The sequence below is a fragment of the Podarcis liolepis genome (assembly GCF_965112155.1).
Source record: "Podarcis liolepis genome assembly, chromosome: 11".
NCBI lineage: Eukaryota > Metazoa > Chordata > Lepidosauria > Squamata > Lacertidae > Podarcis > Podarcis liolepis.
In genome coordinates, this window is record NC_139565.1 from 28,914,655 (window position 1) to 28,935,427 (window position 20,773).

At 41.3% G+C, this 20,773-nt stretch overlaps 2 protein-coding genes across 3 annotated transcripts; one reads left to right on the plus strand and one right to left on the minus strand.

Moving 5' to 3' along the window:
* Positions 1 to 4,432: 4,432 nt before the first annotated feature.
* Positions 4,433 to 17,932, minus strand: RFESD (Rieske Fe-S domain containing). Of its 2 annotated transcripts, none has more exons than XM_083464698.1 (5): positions 17,795 to 17,932; positions 14,255 to 14,514; positions 12,513 to 12,693; positions 12,383 to 12,417; positions 4,433 to 4,739 (listed from the first exon to the last, which is right to left on the minus strand). In XM_083464698.1, exons 3-5 carry the CDS (start codon positions 12,688 to 12,690, stop codon positions 4,470 to 4,472), a joined length of 483 nt encoding a protein of 160 aa, XP_083320824.1. In that variant the 5' UTR covers positions 12,691 to 12,693; positions 14,255 to 14,514; positions 17,795 to 17,932; the 3' UTR covers positions 4,433 to 4,469. The 2 variants fall into 2 exon arrangements, with proteins under 2 accessions (XP_083320824.1, XP_083320823.1); XM_083464697.1 differs by having other exon boundaries at positions 14,255 to 14,518; positions 17,795 to 17,930.
* On the plus strand, positions 7,039 to 11,879 carry SPATA9 (spermatogenesis associated 9). Its single transcript, XM_083464646.1, has 5 exons — positions 7,039 to 7,359; positions 8,124 to 8,212; positions 9,196 to 9,423; positions 10,575 to 10,670; positions 11,596 to 11,879. The coding sequence occupies exons 1-5, from the start codon at positions 7,299 to 7,301 to the stop codon at positions 11,836 to 11,838; spliced, it is 717 nt and encodes a 238-aa protein (XP_083320772.1). The 5' UTR covers positions 7,039 to 7,298; the 3' UTR covers positions 11,839 to 11,879.
* Positions 17,933 to 20,773: the final 2,841 nt, after the last annotated feature.

Genomic DNA, 20,773 nt, shown 5'->3' on the forward strand with positions numbered 1-20,773 from the left:
TTTTTAAAACCACTATGGGCCTTTATCTTATCATAGAATAAGTATGCATGCCACCCAAATCGATTATCCCAACCCTCCAAGTCCAAAATATATTCATTATCTAATTGGATCTAGTCTTTAATGCAGCAGAAGGCCGCGGCTTCAAAATATATCTTCAAATCTGGCAAGGAAACCCCCCCTCTTTCTTTTACATCCGTAAGTAATTTATATTTAATTCTAGGTTTTCCCCCCTGCCAGATAAATTTCAACAACACCTTCTGCCATTCTTTAAAGTGTTTAATATTATCAATAACTGGTAGGGTTTGAAACAAGAACAGCATTTTCGGCAATACATTCATTTTAATCACCGATATTCAGCCCATAAATGAGAATTTTAAATTTGACCATATCTCTAAGTCTCTTTTAAATTCATTCCATACTTTTACATAGTTATCCTTGTATAAATTCAAATTCTTTGCCATTATATTCACCCCTAAATACTTTACTTTTTTCATAAAAGTCAGGCCTGTCTTTTCAATAATGGTTCTCCTTTCTTCATTGTCTAGTTTTTTATCCAAAACTTTGGTTTTGCTCTGATTTAATTTGAATCCTGCCACCTGCCCAAACTCCTGAATCATCTCCAGTGCTTTTATTGCACTGGTTTCTGGTTCCTGTAAAGTTAAGACCAAGTCATCAGCAAAGGCTTTTAATTTATACTGTTTGGATCCTACTACAATGCCCTTGACCTCTTCTTTCCTCAACATATTTAGCAGAACCTCCAGAACCAAAATAAATAATAAAGGGGAAAGTGGGCACCCTTACCTGGTTCCTTTTTCAACTCTTATTTCCTCTGATACCACATTGTTAACAATAATTTTAGCTTTTTGTTCATAATAGATCTCTTTAATGCTATTTAAAAATTCTAGACCAACCCCAATTCTTTCTAATTTCCCCCCCATAAATAACCAAGAAATATTATCAAAGGCCTTCTCTGCGTCAATAAACATTAGTAATGCTTTACAATTTCTTTTAGCTTCTAATCTTTCTAATATATCAATTATATTCCTGATATTATCTTTCATATGTCTCCCAGGCAGAAATCCTGCCTGGTCCATATGTAAATATTCTGTTAAGACCTTTTTTAATCTATTAGCCAAAATATTTGCAAAAAATTTATAATCCACATTAAGTAATGAGATTGGTCTATAATTCTTAACATCCAATCTATCTTACTCTAATTTTGGTAACAGGGTTATATATGCATCTTTCCAGGTTTCAGGTGCTTTCTCCCCTCTTAAAATCATATTGCACACATCTGCCAATGGTTGAATTAGCCAGTCTTTCAAAGTTTTATAATATTTTGCAGATAAGCCATCTGGTCCTGGGGCTTTGCCTAGTTGTATCTGATTTATTGCTAACTGAACTTTCTATCTTGTAATCATGCCATTGAGTAGAGATCTTTTGTCTACGGGAATTTTCTGCAATTCATTTGCATTAAGAAATTGCTTGATTTTATCTTTGTCGTCTTTACCTTTTTTATAGAGTTGTTTGAAATATTTCTGAAAACATTTCCTTATGTCTGCAGGGTTTTCCACAGATTTTCCATCAGATACAATATTTGTAATAGTATTTTGTTTCTGTCTCTTTTTTAATTGCCAAGCCAACAATTTCCCACACTTATTTGCAGATTCAAAATTTCTCTGTTTCCTTATTTTTATTTTCCATTCTATTTATTGAATTATAATTAGAGAAAATTGAATCTGCAAGGCCTTAATTTCTTTTTGTATCTGTTGGCTCTTTGGCATTGATCTTAAACTCTTCTCTTTTTCTTTTATTTGAGAGAGAATTTTTTCTTTTTTCTGTATCTTTTTCCTTATTGAATTCTGTTGTATGAGGAAACCTCTCATTACAGCTTTACTGGCATCCCAGATGACTCTTGTTTCTACCTCTGTGTTCATATTTAATTCAAAGTAATCTCTTAGAGTCCTTTGGGCCTTGCCAATCATCTGTTCATTCCTCAACAACTCATCATTCATCCTCCATCTGAAGGAACCCTGCGGACATAATTTCATTTCCAAAAACACTGCATTATGATGAGAGCAAGTCTTAGGAGTCGGTCACCAATGGAACTAATGGTCAGACGTCCCTTTACCTTTTCCCTTTAATTGTTAAAGTAGTAAAAGCAATATTAAAAAGTTGAAGAATGACTAAGATTTTTATTAGTTGATAATTACAAGGCTATTTTGGAATTTTTGACAGCAAAATAGCTGTCTATGTATGTATGTCACAATTCCTATTATTTTCCTAGAGACACTCATAGCTTCCTTTGACTGATCCTGTCCAAAAGGCATTTAGTTTCGCAGTATTTTGTCTTTTAACTCGCTCTTCCAGTATGTATGCATTACTGTACAGAGCTTTCCTATGGGCTTGGTTTAAAAACAAAGTTCAATCGTACACTAGAAAATGGTTTCAGAACTCTGAACTCCAGAAAACTGTCATCAAATTAAGGGGAGGGGAGGAATTTGGTAGTTTTCTTTTCCTTCTCAGTTGTCCTTGTCAGTCAGCTAGCCACATACTGTATAGGAAGGGCAGATTGCTCCCAGCAGCTCCACCTACACAGCAGTGAGTGCCAGGCTTATCCCAAACTACTGTGTAAAAGGGGCTTTGTTGCTCACAAACACTTTCCTGTGCACAGTTTCTCGCTACTGGAAGAAAAGGGCTCTGTTTGCAGCTAGGAGAAAAGGGCAGATTTCTTTACTTAGCAAAACCCCCAGACCGGATTAAATGTTACAGATATGTGTGGTTTCTGCTGCTGCTGCTTATCCTTTGTGGTGGCATAACTTTTGAAAGCTTTTACAGCATCTCTGCATCAGTTCCAGCACCTACCAGGGATTTGCAGCATTTGTGTGAGGTTGGCAAACACAGTAGGATGGGTTTTTTAATACTACATCAGCCACATAGAAGGGCGCCACATGGTATTGCTTTGCACTTAGATAGGCCATCATCCAGGGGTACCAACTTGAATAAAATATTGCGTAGGCTCAGGTAAGCCCTCCCTGCATAATCGATCACATGATGTGGTGCATGCATACCATTTGAATGGCAATGCCCATCAACATTGGGGGGGGGGAGGTCCTCTCAAATATTTTATGGGGGGTGGCGAAGGGACCCTGGCCTCTAGGAGTTGGCTCCTTTGCCATCATCAGTTGCCAGAGTTTCCAAGGACCAGGAGAAAGCAATCTGAAGACCTGTCAACCACTTGTTGGCAAGGGAGAAAATGCAGTATGTGACACATAAGAAACTACAATATGTTCCCTGACTTGCTTTTAGCCTTGCCTTCTGCATTTTCAGCAAAAGTTTCATAAGTATTTCAATAGACCTTTGTGATGCATGCATATCATCTAGAAACAAAACTGACAAACTAAGAGTTAAATACTTGCATTCCTCAGAGCATGGCCGTACCTATGTAAGATGCATAACTGAGTAATTGCACATCTATCAAGACAAGAATAAGCATGAAAAATGCCAGTGTGTCAAATCCTTGAGCATCATATCGTGAAAGTGAAACCATTATCAGAGAAGGATTATGTGTCTGTGTGTTAAAGATGAGTGATAGACTTCTCTAAGTCATGGTCCTCCATCCTCTGGCAAGCAATTTCACCCTTTTCTGGAGTACATTCCATCAATTTGGGCCGCCCAGGTGTTTATCACTGCATTAGCTTACTGTATCTCTCTCACTCTCACACACACACACACACCACACCCCTACCCTCTCTCCCTACAGCCACATAGAGGCATACCTAGTACTCTGCCACAACACACACCAATTGCACTCTTCTCCTTGCCTGTCAAGAGAGGCATGGCAAACTACCAAGGAGTTCAGCTTTTCCAGGATATACCTTCAGCACAGTCAATTTGGCCCAAAAGCAGCCTGTCACTTCCAGACGATACATGGCTGAGCTGGCCTCTTGCATTAGGCAGAAGCTGGGCTCCGTCCTGCCCCACTTAAGGGGAGATCTATGCACTGCTAAATAACTGCACAGCTGGACAGCCTTCGGGAATTCTTGCAGGAACCAATATGAACTTTGGTGATCATTTTGAGAAGGATTGGATTAAGCGTGAGAAAAAGAATCAAAGACAATAACAAATCATATTAGCATACAAGCACAACATCTCCAATTATATTGATAACATTTGTACATCATAATACTTTTAAAACATCATTTTATATTCTGGAAGCGAGACACACTTCTGAAGGCTGGATCAATATAAATCGTCTAACATTCTGATTACTGGCAAAATTAATCTATTATAAGCACACTATACTATATTCTCAAAGGCACAAATACTTCTCTGAACAACTCCCTTTTTAGAGAGACTGGAGCTCAGTTTCATATCATCACTCAGAAGCTGAATGCTCTTTAGACAGCAAGGATAACATTCACATTCGCTGTTATTTTAAAGCCATTTACTATGAAGCACAGAAGATGCTATTTTTTCTTAGGAGGCAGTATAATCCTATTGTGTATGTTAGCATAATGATCAGACTCTATATTGTCATCTGTATCTGAAAGAGTCACATAAACATTTCCACTGTCCACAGTAACTCTATGAGTCCTCTGTTTTACTCCTTTCGACTGCCATTTGGGTTTCGGAGATGGCTCCCTGGGATTTATTGCTTGATACAATCCTTCACCTGTTGCCAGAGTTATTTTATACTTGTGCCAGGGACAAATAATGCATGGCTGTCCATTGATGTCCTAAACACACAAAGGAAGGAGGGAAGAACAGATGGGAAGGGAAAAATAATAAAATTATTATTATTATTACACTGAACATGCCCCCCACAAAATCCTTCATACCACTATAATAGGAGTACTAGGTTCCTGGTTGTTTTTTAAAAGCATATAAATGTAACAAATAAAACAAAAAAATAAATATCTGAAATTTCACAAAACGTGGAAATCTCAAGAGTGCAAACTCCTGGAAAGTCTCCCTTAAAGTTCATTGGAAAATAACTTTAGTACTGGTTCACTCTTAAGGACACCCCCCCTTCTGAGATTGTGTGGCGAGTTCCCGCCCCCATCCCCCAGAGGAAATAAAGACACATGACACAATTATTTAAGGTTAATGGGCTAAATATGGCCACAACTTTATTGGCCACAGGTGATGAGCGGTATTGGCTTAGGCATTGGTCCTAACAGACTATCTGGCTTCAGCCCGTCCGCTTGAAGTCCAGAAAGGGTTCACCACCACTAGGGGGAGTCCTGCTGATGCACATCAACTAGGAACTCCCCCAGGGTCACCGCTCGGGGGCGTACCTTAGGCCCTCACCTCCATTGGCTTCGGATAGGGCCATGCCCCCCGGAATCCTTTATCGGACTACCCTTCACGGGGCGGGTGATGGCGCTTCCTCCCCTCTTCCATCTACAAAACGTTGTTAACCCAAGGTGTAAATTTGGCAGAGAAATAGATGTTTAATTCCAAGCACAAAAGGACAAAGTTCCAGAGCAGGTTTGCCACCCTTGGAGAGTGCGATGATTTCTTTGACAGGACACTGACAACCGCTTGATTGTCAGTCCAGAAGCATACCTGGTGATTCCTGGAATGGTCAGCCCGCAAGTGCACCACAAATACGATAGGAAAAATTCTAAGAAGGTGAGGTCACGCATGATAGTTTTTCCTTGCCAGCTGGTAGGCCAACGCTGAGCACACCAGTGCCCCCTAAAGTAGACACCAAACCCCAGGGAACCAGCTGCGTCAGACTGTACCTGAAAGTCTGAACGCAGCTTCAAATTGTCCTGCCACTAAGAAATGCCATTGTACTCATCCAGGAACTTTAACCAAGCCTCCAGGTCTGACTTGACCACTTTAGAGAGGCGCAGTCATAGAATCATAGAATCATAGAGTTGGAATAGACCACAAGGGCCATCGAGTCCAACCCCCTGCCAAGCAGGAAACACCACTGACAGCTTAGCCAATCGCCCACAAAAAGGGTGGCTAGCGGACACTACCCGGCATGCAAAATTGAGGTGACCGAAGAGTGATTTACTCTGCCCAAGGGTGACCTTCTTGAGAGGCAGAAGTTGCAGAATTAATTCCTTAAGTGCTGCTAGCCTCTCCCTTGAGGTTTGAGGGTATTGGCGGTGAGCGTTTGCTCGAGTGGCGGTTAGGCATTGATATGGGTATTGGTATGTAGATGATGGGGGGAGGCGGGAACCTGCCACGCAATGGTGTAATAACAGTTTATTTCACCAGCCATGTGAGGAGGGCACTGCCTGTCTAATATGTCCTAGCAAGAATTGGAACGAAATATATAATTAGTGCCTTTCCACCCAATCTTTTTTTGTCAGTGTAGAAAAAATATATGCAGTTATGTGCAGTAACAGTACAAACATATAAACATCTAAGTTCTATTAAGCTAAATATAACTAACTTTGCTGAGTAGATATGCATAAGTCTGCATTATCAGTATCTCAAAGCATACAATTGATAAACAGAAAAATAAATTGTAAAATTAATATACCCAAGGCAGAGTAGGCCACTAAATTTTCTTAAAGTAAAACTCACACACATTCCATCCAACATTCACTGTACTCTGTTTTAAAAGTCAAGGGAGGGGACTTTGGAACTTTTTGTTCATTCTGAAACAGAAATCTAAGAATGTTAGGTGCTGTATAACCCAGAAACCAGAGCACTTTTTTCTACCTTGCTCTTCAGCTTTTATGCTAGTCTATCAAGGACAATAAACTCAAGAAAACAATACAGTGGTACCTCGGGTTAAGTACTGAATTCGTTCCGGAGGTCCGTTCTTAACCTGAAACTGTACTTAACCTGAAGCACCACTTTAGCTAATGGGGCCTCCTGCTGCCGCTGCGCCGCCAGAGCCCAATTTCTGTTCTTATCCTGAAGCAAAGTTCTTAACCTGAAGCACTATTTCTGGGTTAGCGGAGTGTGTAACCTGAAGCGTATGTAACCTGAAGCGTACGTAACCCGAGATACCACTGTACTTGTTAATGTGGTTTCTGTGATGTAAAAAGAAAGCCATCGGTTTTTACATTATGTTATTTTGGAATGATCATATTTGAAAGTCCTGGCTGTTGAGACTACAGTGATTGGAGGGGGGGCTATTTTCTTGTGTACACATGATGTCAGGAGTCAAGGAGGCACTGTGCTTAAGAGGCACATTGTGTTCTCATAAAGGTTTATTGCCTTGGAGGTGGAGATGCACACATGTATGGCGTATTGACATACATATATGGCATAAGACCAGATTAGGCTAAATTCAGGAGCTGTAGATAGACACCAGGGCATGCAGGATGTCTTTCAGGCCAATTGGCTGGATATGTGGACAGCTGGTCAACAAATTTGCTGGACAAGGTATGAGCTACTCTGTGTCTGAGTCTTGAATCCCCAAATGGAAATTTGAGAGTTCTCAAATCCTGGATTCTGGGAACACTGCCTTCTCTACACCTCGGTACTTGATTATTTTTTAAGTCAGTTTCTACCAGATAAGCCAGGGGTAGGGAACCTCATTTCTGGGCACCAAATATGGCCCTCAATGCCTCTCTGGCCTGTGGAATTTCCCCCAGGCCACACCCCTTCAGCACCAGCCATGGCCCTCACTAGCCCTAGTCCACACATACATGTTTTTGCCTAGCGGGAATGCCTTGGGTCCCACCTACCACTAGCATGTGGCCCTTGAAACGTTGGCCAGAAGGGAAGGCGGCCCTCGGTCTGGAAAAGGTTCCCCAACCCTGAGATACACATGCACCTGTGCTGTGCCTGCATCATATGCCTGGTTAAATACTGGAGAAAACTCATAGAATATGTTCTTGCTCCCTTCCCATCCACTTCTGCCATCCAGAAGTTTCAGAAGGCAGCAGGGCTCACCGGCTTATTCCCGAGTCTTAATAAATGCAGGAGGTGAAGTGGGCTGGCATTTCAGATCCCAATATTGGTTTCAGGCTCAATAGAACAGAATTCTGCTAATTTAGATCAGCCAGCAATTGGCTGGACAGCAACCATAGTTCTTTGTTCTGATGCTCCAACCTGAATATTTCATGGCTGAACAATGCTTACACGATAAGTATAATTTTGAAGACAGGCGCTTTATTCTTTTTGACTACTGTTTTTCAATTCAGCCCAGATAATACAGAGACTCTTCTTGGAAATTATAGATGAGATTAGGGATGAATTCCCCAATTTACTGAGACTGACAAGCTCAAACCAGGTAATGTTTCTGAGCTAACACTAATACTGTTTCACTATTATTTGAAAGTTAAGTTTATTTATACAATAGTCTGTTAAAGACTGCATTTGCTACAAACTCAGCAAAGTTTCAGCTTAATGTTTTACTTATCCACAAAGTTATACACAAAGTTAGAAAAATAATTAATATATTCAGGGGACACAAGTTTTGGCATAGCATACCTCCAGAAAGCTGCTCCACAGATTATTATTTTTTTTAGTATTATTTTTATCCAATGATGATAAAAACGATATTATTACTAAATCCCCAAAATAAGCATACCCGTGTGTGCATCTATTGAGTTTTGGCTAATTTATCCAAGTAAGCAAGGTTAAACTAATGTTTCTAAAGCAGTCTAAAGATCTATGGCATACAATGTTCTTTAGTAAAGAGCCCAAGGCTTGTAATGCTAATTTCCCCCCTACTGGTGTTTCTGTGAATAATTGTCTAAAATACATGTCAACTTGGTGCATTTGCTGGAATGTTGGACTAGGAGGGACCAGGGTTCAAATTCCCACTCAGCCATGAAGTCACTGGATTACAGCCCAGTCACTGTCTCTCAGCCTAACCTCCCCCAGAGGGTTGTGGGGAGGGAGAGATCCATTTATGCCATCTTGAGCTCCTTGGATTACAAGTGAGATATTACTATAATAAATGAATGAATGCCAGGGTCAGATGTTTGAAGATCTCATCATATATTCATTGTCCCCAATGGCAAACTATTACTACATCAGCAATAGGGCCCAGTGTGGGATTGTTGAGGATAGTAGGAGAGACTATATTGATTAAATATTATCCTTCCTCACTCATGCTAGTGAGCTAGTAGCAGAGCACATTCCCTTCTACATTGCAGGAAGCTAGTTGATGCATCAAACCGGCTTTCTCTGTTCTAGGCCTTTCCCCCCACAAAGTACCATAATTTGACTATTTTTTTCTCTCCCTCCTTGTATTGACTTATATTTCAGGACGGCAATCGCACCGTGCAGGGGTCTAGGTCTGTTGTGGCGAGAGTGTTCTCTTCTGCTCATGCGGTAATGATTAGGCATGGGCTAGGTCATCTCTCCCGCTCTTCAAAATCAATTGCTAAATTCGTGCAGCCACACCTCATTCAAAAATTAGCAGGGCTGCATAGGCTATCACATTGTCTCTTGCAGAAACTGAATGCTCCCAAACAACCTCTTTATAAATTGAAGGTAGGCAATGGGTGTGACTGCTCCATCTCATATTTTCTTTTCTTTTTTTTAAAAAATATCTTTATTAGGAATTTCAACATAACCATCTCGTATTTTCTAAGTGAGTTCTAAGTGAGTGTGTGAGGGATTTTCCTCAGCACCACAACAGAGGATGAGAAGGTAAAATTTCCTCCTCCATGCCATCTTGAGATTCTCATAATTATAAGCCCCATCAGCTGATGCTATTTGCTCTAAAAATGTTAGGTGCAAAGACCCCCTTTTTTAACATTCACATACAGTTTGATCTTCCTTGTGCAGACAAGGATTCAATATGAGGTAAGATTGAGTATGGCAGCTTCCAATGTTCCAGTGATAGCATATTACAGCACAAACAAACAAAAAGGAACCTTGTGGCAGACTAATAGATATACTGTGGTACAGGCTTGTGGATTAGAGACTAGTGTTTTGTGCATATTTGCTAGAAACTAAGTCCCACTGAGTTCAAAAGGGTTTACTCCCATGTCAATATGCGTAGGCTTGTAGCCTTATGTTCTATTGAAATCAATGGGAACTATTTCCAGGAAATATGTTTAGGATTTACATAATGACCTGTCAATTTGTAAACCTGATCTTCCCCAATAATTTGTCTGGGGCAGCAATGATAGTGTGTGGGCGCACAGAGAGTTAATAAACCACACCAGGAATTCTGCATGGAAATATTTAGGAACTGTCTAGCATGTGAACATTAGATTGTTATCCATGTTGAGCTTTATGTCCCATTGATTTAAATAAGGAAGATATAAGCAAGTTCTGAACTCTCCCGTTCAAACCAAAGGAACTTAAAAGTGCTAAACTTTGAAAGGATCATGTATACCAAACTGCAATATGGCAGAAGAATGAATCCCTTGATTATGAATCCCCGCTTGGTGTAGTGGTTAAGAGCGGTGGATTTGTAATCTGGTGAACTGGGTTCACTTCCCTGCTCCTCCACATGCAGCTGCTGGGTGACCTTGGGCTAGTCATTCTTCTCTGAAGTCTCTCAGCCTCACTCACCTCACAGAGTATTTGTTGCGGGGGATGAAGGGAAAGGAGATTGTTAGCCGCTTTGAGACTCCTTAAGGGGAGTGAAAGGCAGGATATTAAGTCCAAACTCTTCTTCTTCTTCTCTATAGGAAAAATCCATGTTCCTTTATGATGTCCTTTCCTATCCAACGAAGACCGCCCTCACTGGTGTAATGAGCATTTCTTATGCAGCACTAATTTATTTGGTAGGTTCATAAATACTGTTCTTTCTGATCCTTCTTGTTTCGTGCTTCCCCTTCCCTTCAGCAAAGAATTGAAGCCATGCATTATTCTTCCATTACTGTGCACCTTTTTAGTGCACATTACCAATGCCCAGCTGTAGCTGGCTTGCTAGCTGTGACCTTTCCTCGACCAACATTGCCTACCTACAGTAGCATATATACGGGTAACCTGTAATTTAGGCTGTTGCTATTGCACTCTGCAAAGGGCAGCTATTCAAGACAGTCCAGAAATGGCCACTGGCACTAAAGCAGGATCAAGGGTCACTCATCCTTAAACCTCAAGAGGATGATCATGCAACTGTCAATATGCCAGCATTTATTAAAAGTGTTCATGAGAACAAGTGTTGACCACATGCAGCATTCCTTGATGGGATGGTTCAAGGGGTAGGACAACACACACACATATACACGCAGCATTTTAGACTGAAACCAGTCCGGAAATTTTCAAAGTGTGATCTGCTCACCTCATCCCCATCATGATTCTATCCTTTCCCCCAGGCATTTAATGTACAGCGGTACCTCGGAAGTCAAATGGAATCTGTTCCGGAAGCCCGTTTGACTTCCAAAATGTTCGGAAACCAAGGTGCGGCTTCCGATTGGCTGTAGGAAGCTTCTGCAGCCAATCAGAAGCCGCGTTGGACGCTCGGGTTCCAAAAAACATTCGCAAACTGGAACACTCACTCCCAGGTTTGCATTGTTTGGGAGCCAAAACATTTGACTCGCAAGGCGTTCACGAACCAAGGTACGACTGTGTTGATACAAGTAATGCATCCTAACCAAGTACGGCTATACTGCAAAACTGTATCTCTTAAAGTTAGGCAGAAATGCAGAGGATTCCAAACCTTTTCGTTTCTTTATGCTTAAAAATGTACCTCTTATGTGTATACAGGCAGTCTCCATTAATAAAGCACTGGGAAGAATTAAAAGCATAACTGAAACAAAAAAGAGCTCCAGGGAAAGCAGCAGCGATGGTCTCGATACAGATGGATTTCCCAGAGTCAAGGAAATGGCCAACGACTCTGCAACTTCCTCCACACACCAAGTATCTTCAGAGTTGACTATTAAGGAATCACCAAGCAGAGGAAGCATCCAAACACTACTTTTGGCAATAGATAAAGAAAACGAAGAATAATAATGCTCCCTTGTACCCAATAAATGTAAAGGCACCCCTGACCCTCAGGTGTCACTTTTGTTTCTTGGACATGCCTTTTTAAATTCAGAACTATCACTCCCTAAATAAAAAAGCAGTATCACTCTTTTTTTCAGTTGGCAGTGCTGAAGTGGGGATAGAGGGGCCTGTACAGTAGTACCTCTGGTTAAGAACTTAGTTTGTTTTGGAGGTCTATTGTTAACCTGAAACTGTTAACCTGAAGCACCACTTTAGCTAATGGGGCCTCCCTCTGCCACTGCGCTGCCGAAGCATGATTTCTGTTCTCATCCTGAAGCAAAGTTCTTAAACCGAGGTACTATTTCTGGGTTAGCGGAGTCTGTAACCTGAAGCGTATGTAACATGAAGCGTATGTAACCTGAGGTACCACTGTACACATGTTCCATGGGGCCTCTTTTAAAAGACTCACCCTGTATATGCACAGTAGTACTGCATTACTGTCGCATTATGTTAATAGCATTCTTATTTATCAGAAGGTTCTGAATGAGGAAGTACTGTATTTGCATACCTCTATATCTCCTTCATGTAAGGGACCTCCTGTATCTGTTAAAAGAACAGAATACAAAATTAGAGCAGAGGCTCAAACTAGCTAACTTTTAAAGTTGTTCCAAAAACACTATCTTCGGAAAAATTCTTACGGTAACAGCGGCAATCCAGAGCATAAAACCTTCCATCGTGATAGAAAACAACAACTTCTCTGTCATGGATGACCACTGTTGTCCTCCGTAGTTTTTTAATATCATCTTCTCTGCCAACACAAACTGGACTTCTGTCTTCCTTCTTTTTAGATGTTTCAACAGAGCTGTCCTCATTCATATTCTAAAAGCAAGAGAAAATGCACTATATTACTTAATATGACTGTCAGAAATAACCATGTTGAGGAAAGAAAATCACAACCATTTATAGCTGAACAGTAGGCTGGTGCACAAAGAACTTTCACCGCAAACAAACAATATACAGTGGGACCTCAGTTTACAAACTTAATCTGTTCCAGAAGTCTGTTCTTAAACCAAAACCGTTCTTAAACCGAGGCGTGCTTTCCCTAGTGAGATCTCCGGCTGCCAGTGCCCTTCCACCATTCGGCTTCCATTCTTAGACCAAGGTAAAGTTTGCAAACTGGGACACTACTTCCGGTTTTGTGGAGTTCGTAAACAGAATAGTTCGTAAACAGGGCTGTTCTTAAACCGAGGTACCACTGTATTTATTTTACGTGGATCAAATGGTATCCTCCTATTTCAAGCATGATATGGATAGGGTGAATAAAAATAAAACAGGCGTAGTACATCCTGTTTGGCATTTGAAAACCTTTCTGAAATTTACTGTAGACTACGTATTTTAAAAAGAGGAATTCATCCATTCATGTGTGTGGCGATCCATTCTGTGAACTGGATGATTTTCACCCTATCTTTTATCCACGTATGGTGGTGTGAAAATTTTAAAGGTTATCTGATTTATGTGGCAAGCTGTTGAATGCAAATGGCTTGTCCCATAAGGACAGCGTCACAAGGATAAACTCTTTAAAAGTCCTCATCTGATGGCCAGTATATTGAAACAAGTAACCCTTGTTCATGGCCGCAACATAGCAACAACTTTCCACAGCAATAGCAGAATGTTAATCAAAAGCTAAAGTAAAGGGTGGCGGTTTTGTGTGTATGAACATTTTTCTTTTCTTTTCTGAAATGCTGTCCATTTTCATTCTGTGACAACAGGGTATTATTTGTCCAAAGGTATGCAAAAACCTTGATTTTACAACTTGTCACAAGTTCTTCTGAGGATGCAGTGGCAGTCAAAAACTAAGATATAAAGCATATAGGACAACCTGAACTAGAGGAAAAAAATCACATTCATTTTGCCATCAGTGACAGCTGTTAATTTTGTTGTATAATACACAGTTCTTGAGGTGTTTTTTAAAAAAACATATTGCACAAAAATGTGTTTTGAGAGCCAGAACAGATAAAGTGTTTAATGATTTTCTGAGTGCTTAAAGCTGCAATCTAAGAGACAGCGGAGTAAATTGCATAACTGTCAGATCTGCAGTCACTGTGTCTCGTCTTCGGTCTTAGCTTATAATACTTTCCAGCTTACAAACCAACACTAAATGAGCCCCAGTGAGTTCAATGTGAATTCACTGCATTAGGCATGCATAGAATTGTAGAATAAGATAAAAGGAAATACTTAGCAGCACAAGATGAAAGAATACATATAATTACAGGCAATATCTTAAACTTTCGCAATGGAAGACGTTGTACAAAATAATACATATGAAAGAGAGAAAACAAGATACTTTCTGAATCTACTTTAATCATATTTCACAATCAGAAACACCTTTAAATGAAAAGTCAGTGGCACTGCATTTAAAAACTATTGTTAAGAATGGTACCTGTGTGGAAAGTGGCAGATTCACATTCCCAGGGAAATCTGAATGGTGATCCTCTAAGGCAGTAGTATGGCAAACAACATAGAAGTTGTATTATCACAGAAATATAGAAGGAAGATTGTAAGAGGTGGGTGAAAGTTCTGAATCATCAGCTTCCAAAGGTCATATCCACCACGTATGCCTTTATACAGAGAAGTTCTTTACTGGGAAAGATGTTTTCGTAGAGCCTTCACACAGTGACGTGACTTAGGAGAAGATGCATCCTGCCTGAGCAGATAGGAAAGTTAAGAACCAGGCTGCACTGAATTGATAAGGACGTTTTAGATAATCACTTGTTCACCTTAAAAGTAACCCCTAACCTAAAGCAACTAGATATTTTAGAGTACTGTAATCAAATGAAACTATTACGGAGCATGACCAAAGTCTGCAATTTTATCATGACAAGTTGTTTGTTGTTTACTCTCGTAACAACATGTATCTTCTGTACCATGAAAAATAAATAAAAACATGGTTTTTAAAATAAAGAAGTAGCCCTAAACCAGCCTCCTCCAGGAACGCTGGATCGCAATGATGAAAATATTACTCATGTCTCAGGCTTAACAACAACAACAACAATTTATTATTACAGTTGGAGACCAGCTTGTGAAACACAAATGGGACTGCCATCCCAAATAAGAATTATTTATTTGTACCCCGCTCACCTGACTGGGTTTCCCCAGCCACTTGAGCAGCTACTGTTGCCCATGATCAAGGGTGAATTTCCACACACACCCCCCACCTCCGTGCTTTATTCTCTGATAAAACATCCTGTTTCCTAAATTCATTAGTAACAATGAATAGGTAAAGGTAAAGGGATTCCTGACCATTAGGTCCAGTCGTGACAGACTCTGGGGTTGCGGCGTTCATCTCGCTTTACAGGCCGAGGGAGCCGGCATACAGCTTCCGGGTCATGTGGCCAGCATGACTAAGCCACTTCTGGTAAACCAGAGCAGCGCATGGAAATGCGGTTTACCTTCCCGCCGGAGCGGTACCTATTTATCTACTTGCACTTCGACATGCTTTCGAACTGCTAGGTTGGCAGGAGGAGGGACCGAGCAACGGGAGCTCACCCGGTCGTGGGGATTCGAACTGCCAACCTTCTGATTGGCAAGTCCTAGGCTCTGTGGTTTAACCCACAGAGCCACCCGCATCCCTAACAATGAATAGAGGCCAACTATAAATCCAACACTAGACAAGTGTGCCAGTCTTGTACAAGTCAAAGTGGTGTATAAACAGTACAACTGAACTTTGTTTGAGAACTCACTCTCAGACAAACCTGCATCTATAGGATCAGGCTCCAAAAGGCCTCCACTCATTCCAGTGAAACAATACTGACCCAAGCAACATCAGAACCCCACAACTTTTGCAGACATAATCCCAGTGAGATGAATGGGCTTTGTGCTATCACAGAAGCTTTGAAATATTTAATCTATGCAGTTCCCAGCACACCAATACAATCCTTATTCAGCCACAAGCAAGTGGAATCTGATTGCTCATACAGGTGTGTAACTCGTAGCAGGGTCTGTGTAAATTGGCCATAAAAACTCTCAGTACGGAGAGAGTGTAAAAGGATTTCAGCTGCAATGGGAGAAGGCCAGCTGTGGACACTCGCCGATGTCTATAGCAAATTCGATTAACTTGTGTTTCCCAGCTTTCATTCTTCCTGTGACTCACCCTTCTTACTGCCAAGCAGACTCTTAGCTGGGAACACTCTGAGATTTGTGATGAACAAGGGAAGAACTGCCTGGAAGTAAACATACTGGCACAGCATCCATAGAAGCATTGTGTTCAGAATACAGAAATGTGAAGGGGGAGGGGAGAGAACCACCTAGTAGCGGTTGAAGTTGCCAACTCCACTGTGATGCCATGACAATCCTTACTGTATGTTAATAACTAGATCTTACCCCTCTCTGGGGCGACCACCTGAAAGAAAATGGGTTCTTCTCACTTGCACATCTTCTTTTATTTGTATGCACATTTTTAAAAGTTGTCCTCTGCCTAATATCTAACTGTAATTTAAAATAAGCCAGATGGCTTAGAAGCCAAAAGTCATGCAAGTGTGGTTTATTACATACGTATTAAAATGTAAAAAAGAGAAAAACACCACATGTGGGATTTATATAATGTGAAACACACAAGAATCCTTCCAAATTTATAAAGCTTTCGAGAAATCTATGGAATAAGATAGGAAGTGGGGAGGAGTATTAAGTTGCCACTGAAATCATATAAAGCTTAAAACATACATTATGATAATCACAGAATTGTAGAATTGGGAGGTCATCTACCCCCTGCAATACAGGAATCTTTTGCCCAATGTGAGACTCAGACCCAAGACCCTAAGATTAGGAGTCAAATGCTCTACCAACTGAGCTATAATATTATAATGGGCACAATTATTATTTTTAAAAAGTCACGTCAAGTAACTTAGAAAAATATATCATGGCCATAATCCAGTCTCTCACTAGATCATCTTCGCCCACTCCTGTGTGTGCTGTTTGGGGGTGAGGAGCTGTCCTTCTAATTTAATCACTTCCCCTTCTTTCTGGAAGCTTTACTACAAGCAGACAGCTGTGGGCAGCTAACAGCATTCATGAAGTACGGCCTGGATGGGGCTCTATGATATCCTATGCGAGTCATACTCACGGTCATTTGTATCCTGTGTTACTCAGAGTAGACCACTGGAATTAATGGGCATTATGACAGAGGATTCACTGCCTCCTGCTGTTTTTGCAGTACATTTTTAGAGTAATTGGCTAGAGTGGTTATATAGCTATAACTGAGCCACAACTTTGATGTACTGTAAATTACAAGTGTCTAACAGGAGTAGCTCATAGGGAATGCCCATTTTTTGAAACATGAGCAGAGAAACCTGAGACCCTTATCGATTTAGTTTAGCTCCTCACGGCAAATGTAAATATAAAATTTCACCCATGCTACACAGCACTCTTAACAATCAAACTGCAGAAATCTACCAGGTTAAATGCACTGTTTAAAATATCCCTGCTTCTTTGAATAGGTATCACTTTCCAAAGAATATAACGACTGCAAGATGTAGCGCGTGTGTAAACGGGAGTTACACAAATACATTATTTGAAAGGCGTGCGGCGGATCCACACGCCACGGAGTGATTTATTTCCATTTATACTTCCATTTACAGCTTCGGAGCCAGGCATTTTCCTCCCTCCGTACCCAATTTGGCCTCAAAGCTCAGAAAAACGTCGGCAATTAAAGACAATATAACACTGATAACAACAACCGCTAGGCGGCGATCGACACAAAAAGTCTTCAAGCAGCGTAGCCTTGTCTAGTAGGCAACACGCATGTGCACGAGCTTTATCTCCAAGCTCAGACTGCAATACCCAGCAGCCACCGCGCTCCCTGAGACTACAACTCCCGAAGGCCCTTGCGCTGTCACCCCCTTCCCCCCGCCTCCCTTCCTCTCGCGCGTGTTATGTGGGCTTAAGAGGGAGGGGGAAGGGAAGTGGCTTCTTGACGTCTACAAACCTGCTTAACGTGGCCTAACGCTGAAGTAGCAACCGGAGGGCGAGACCCACGAGTTGAGGCGCGACCGCAAATCGCTGAGGAACCGTTTTTGCTTCTCCGCGGCGTCACGACATTAAAACGCGAAGAGAGAAACGCTATTGGACGGCGATGTGTCACGTGATAGCGGCTGCTTCACCTTTCCTAGATCTAGAACGCAGCCCTAAATTCACGCTGGAGGAGAGAGCAGTCCATTCCCACTGAGCGGAACGTCCTTCTGAGTTAATATGCGAAGGGCTGCGCTGTTAGGAAAGCCAGAAAAGCGTTGGGGGAAAATAATAAAGAGACACCATAGGGTAATGCAATCATTAGGCCACCTGTACGTACACACAGAGAGAGAGAGAGTGCAACGAGGTCCTAAGCAAACTTTAGAAGTACTCCAGAACTCTTCATCACACTCAGTGCTGGATTTACGTATAAGCTAAACAAGCTATAGCTTAGGGCCCCACTCCCTCGGGGGCCCCCAAAAAATGTAAAGGGGGGAAAACTGGGTGTACATTTCCGAAATATCAGATAAAAAATAAAATAAAACCTACATAAATTACCATATAGCATATATACAACACAAAAAACAGTGACAATTTGTTGTTGACAAAGGACAGCTGGACATATAAAGGGCCCCATTACCTTCAGCAGCTTAAGGCCCCATCAAACCTAAACCCAGCCTTGATCACACTTGAGGAGCAGCAGAAAGGATGGAGGGCATGGGCAATAGCCAGGGACAGGGAACAACAGCTCCCCCAAACAAACAGTCTAGAAGAAATAATTAGAATGTTTGAAATTGAAATGCTCACTGAGGTCACTTGGATGATGCTGTGGTGCATTCTAGCAACGCAACTGGCAACCCGACTGGGGGACAGCGCTAGACAGAGGATGCTGACAGGTGAGTGTCCTGCCCCCCCCCAACATATATCCTGGCCCATAGGTGGAGGAGTGGGTAGAAGAGGGGTTGCATCCCCTCCTCTGCAATCATGTGGTGGTTGGGGCCAGAGGCAAAAGTGGGCAGAGCAACAGAGGTAACTCTAACTTTGCACAGTTGTCTACACTGCGGCCACATAAAAGCCAGATGTTTCTACACACCTGCACATATCTTTCCATCCAGGCAAGCAAGAGCCATTGTCACAATTTAAGAACACGTTTCAGACATGCCCAAAGCACTAGACAAGGGTACACAGCACAGCTGGTGGGGATGGATGTGACCTGAGGACATGGGTTGTTGCCTGGGGAGGGTCCATAGGATCGGGCAGAGAAGTCTGAAGGACTGCATTCAACATCTGGGCCACTGGTTCCACAGCACTATAGTAGCCATTATGGCTAGAAGCCATTGAGTTCAGATGAAATCAGACTTTTGCCTTACAATCCAAATTTACTGATTACAAGTCGGCTTCACCGATTTCAGGCTCAACCTATATCAGTGTTTTGAGGGTCAAAAATGAAATAGTAATATTAAAAAGTCAATAAAAAAATGAACAGAAAAAGTAGTAGCAAATTTTAAAATAACACAAGCAGCATTTTTGTTGTTGTTTAAACAACAAGGAGTATTTCTAAATCTTCCTTTTTGGATTATTTTCTTTATTTGAAGATGAAAGCCTTGGATGCTTTCCTACCATTTCTGATTCATTTCTGATGGGGGCGTACTTATAAAGAAGTACCATCTGGTAGAAATCATATTAGAAATGCCTTGGTGTAGGAGAAAGATTTATCCTTTGCAATAAAAATACAAGTACATTCTTGCAGTATTAATCTGTGGCCAACCTTTCTGCGGCAATTCTTTATAATGAAAAGATGCAGAAAAAAAATATTGTAAATCATAGCACAATAACAAATATGCCTTCCAACAGGATACAACTTTCCAAACTACCATGGCAAAGAATCGCTTTTGGTTGAACAGGATTTGTAAACAAGTTTAGCTGTGTATGTGTATATGGGTTGTTTTAATTAATAAAAAAATACCACATAACATGACAGTCAATCAGCCTCTTTGTGTCCCCCCTCCCAAGATTGAGCTACTCTCCCCAAGGACCTCTGTAAAGTCACTTGATCATTTAGGCTTTTTTTTGTTCTTTAGGATTTTTTTTTAAATTCAGGGGGAAGGTAACTGTGTTTGGCTACACAAGAAAACACACATTCATATCCTATCTTTCTTTCACCATGGAACTTAAGACAGAATACACAGGCAGTCTTGCATCCAGGACTGAGCAGACTCAGACCTGCTTAGTCTGAGTCTGCTGGTAGCACCTTAAAAAACATATTTCCTGTTTGATGAAGAGGGCTGTAGTTTACAAATAACTATGCCTCAATACACTTGTCAGCTGTTGATGTGCCACAAACTGTGGGTCTGCATCTTAGTTACTTCATTTGTTCCTATTCTCCAAGGGAAGAATGGAGAAGAGCTTTTGCTGGTCTGATTTCCCCTTTCTACCAAGTTGGGCCCCTTCATGGATCACTGCCTTGCCGTGGCGAAGGGGCTTGAATAACTCAGAGAAGCTATGAACTATGCCGTGCAGGGCACCCAAGATGGACAGGTCGTGACTATGCAAAAGCCTTTGACTGTGTTGACCACAGCAAACTATGGCAAGTTCTTAAAGAAATGGGAGTGCCTGATCACCTCATCTGTCTCCTGAGAAATCTCTATGTGGGACAAGAAGCTACAGTTAGAACTGGATATGGAACAACTGATTGGTTCAAAACTGGGAAAGGTGTACAACAAGGCTTTATATTGTCTCCCTGCTTATTTAACTTATATGCAGAATTCATCATGCAAAAGGCTGGGCTCGATGAATCCCTAGCCGGAATTAAGATTGCCGGAAGAAATATCAACAACCTCAGATATGCAGATGACACAACATTGATGGCAGAAAGTGAGGAGGAATTAAAGAACCTTTTAATGAGGGTGAAAGAGGAGAGCGCAAAATATGGTTTGAAGCTCAACATCAAAAAAAC

Coding starts and splice junctions, on each gene's coding strand:
- RFESD (XM_083464698.1), bottom strand. CDS start 12,690: ATGAATGAGGACAGCTCTGTTGAAACATCTAAAAAGAAGGAAGACAGA. Junction 12,418..12,512: donor TCTGGATTGCCGCTGTTACC/GTAAGAATTTTT, acceptor TTCTTTTAACAG/ATACAGGAGGTCCCTTACAT. Junction 4,740..12,382: donor TACATGAAGGAGATATAGAG/GTATGCAAATAC, acceptor TTGTGTGTTTAG/GACATCAATGGACAGCCATG.
- SPATA9 (XM_083464646.1), top strand. CDS start 7,299: ATGTCTTTCAGGCCAATTGGCTGGATATGTGGACAGCTGGTCAACAAA. Junction 9,424..10,574: donor AACCTCTTTATAAATTGAAG/GTAGGCAATGGG, acceptor TCTTCTCTATAG/GAAAAATCCATGTTCCTTTA. Junction 10,671..11,595: donor ATGCAGCACTAATTTATTTG/GTAGGTTCATAA, acceptor ATGTGTATACAG/GCAGTCTCCATTAATAAAGC.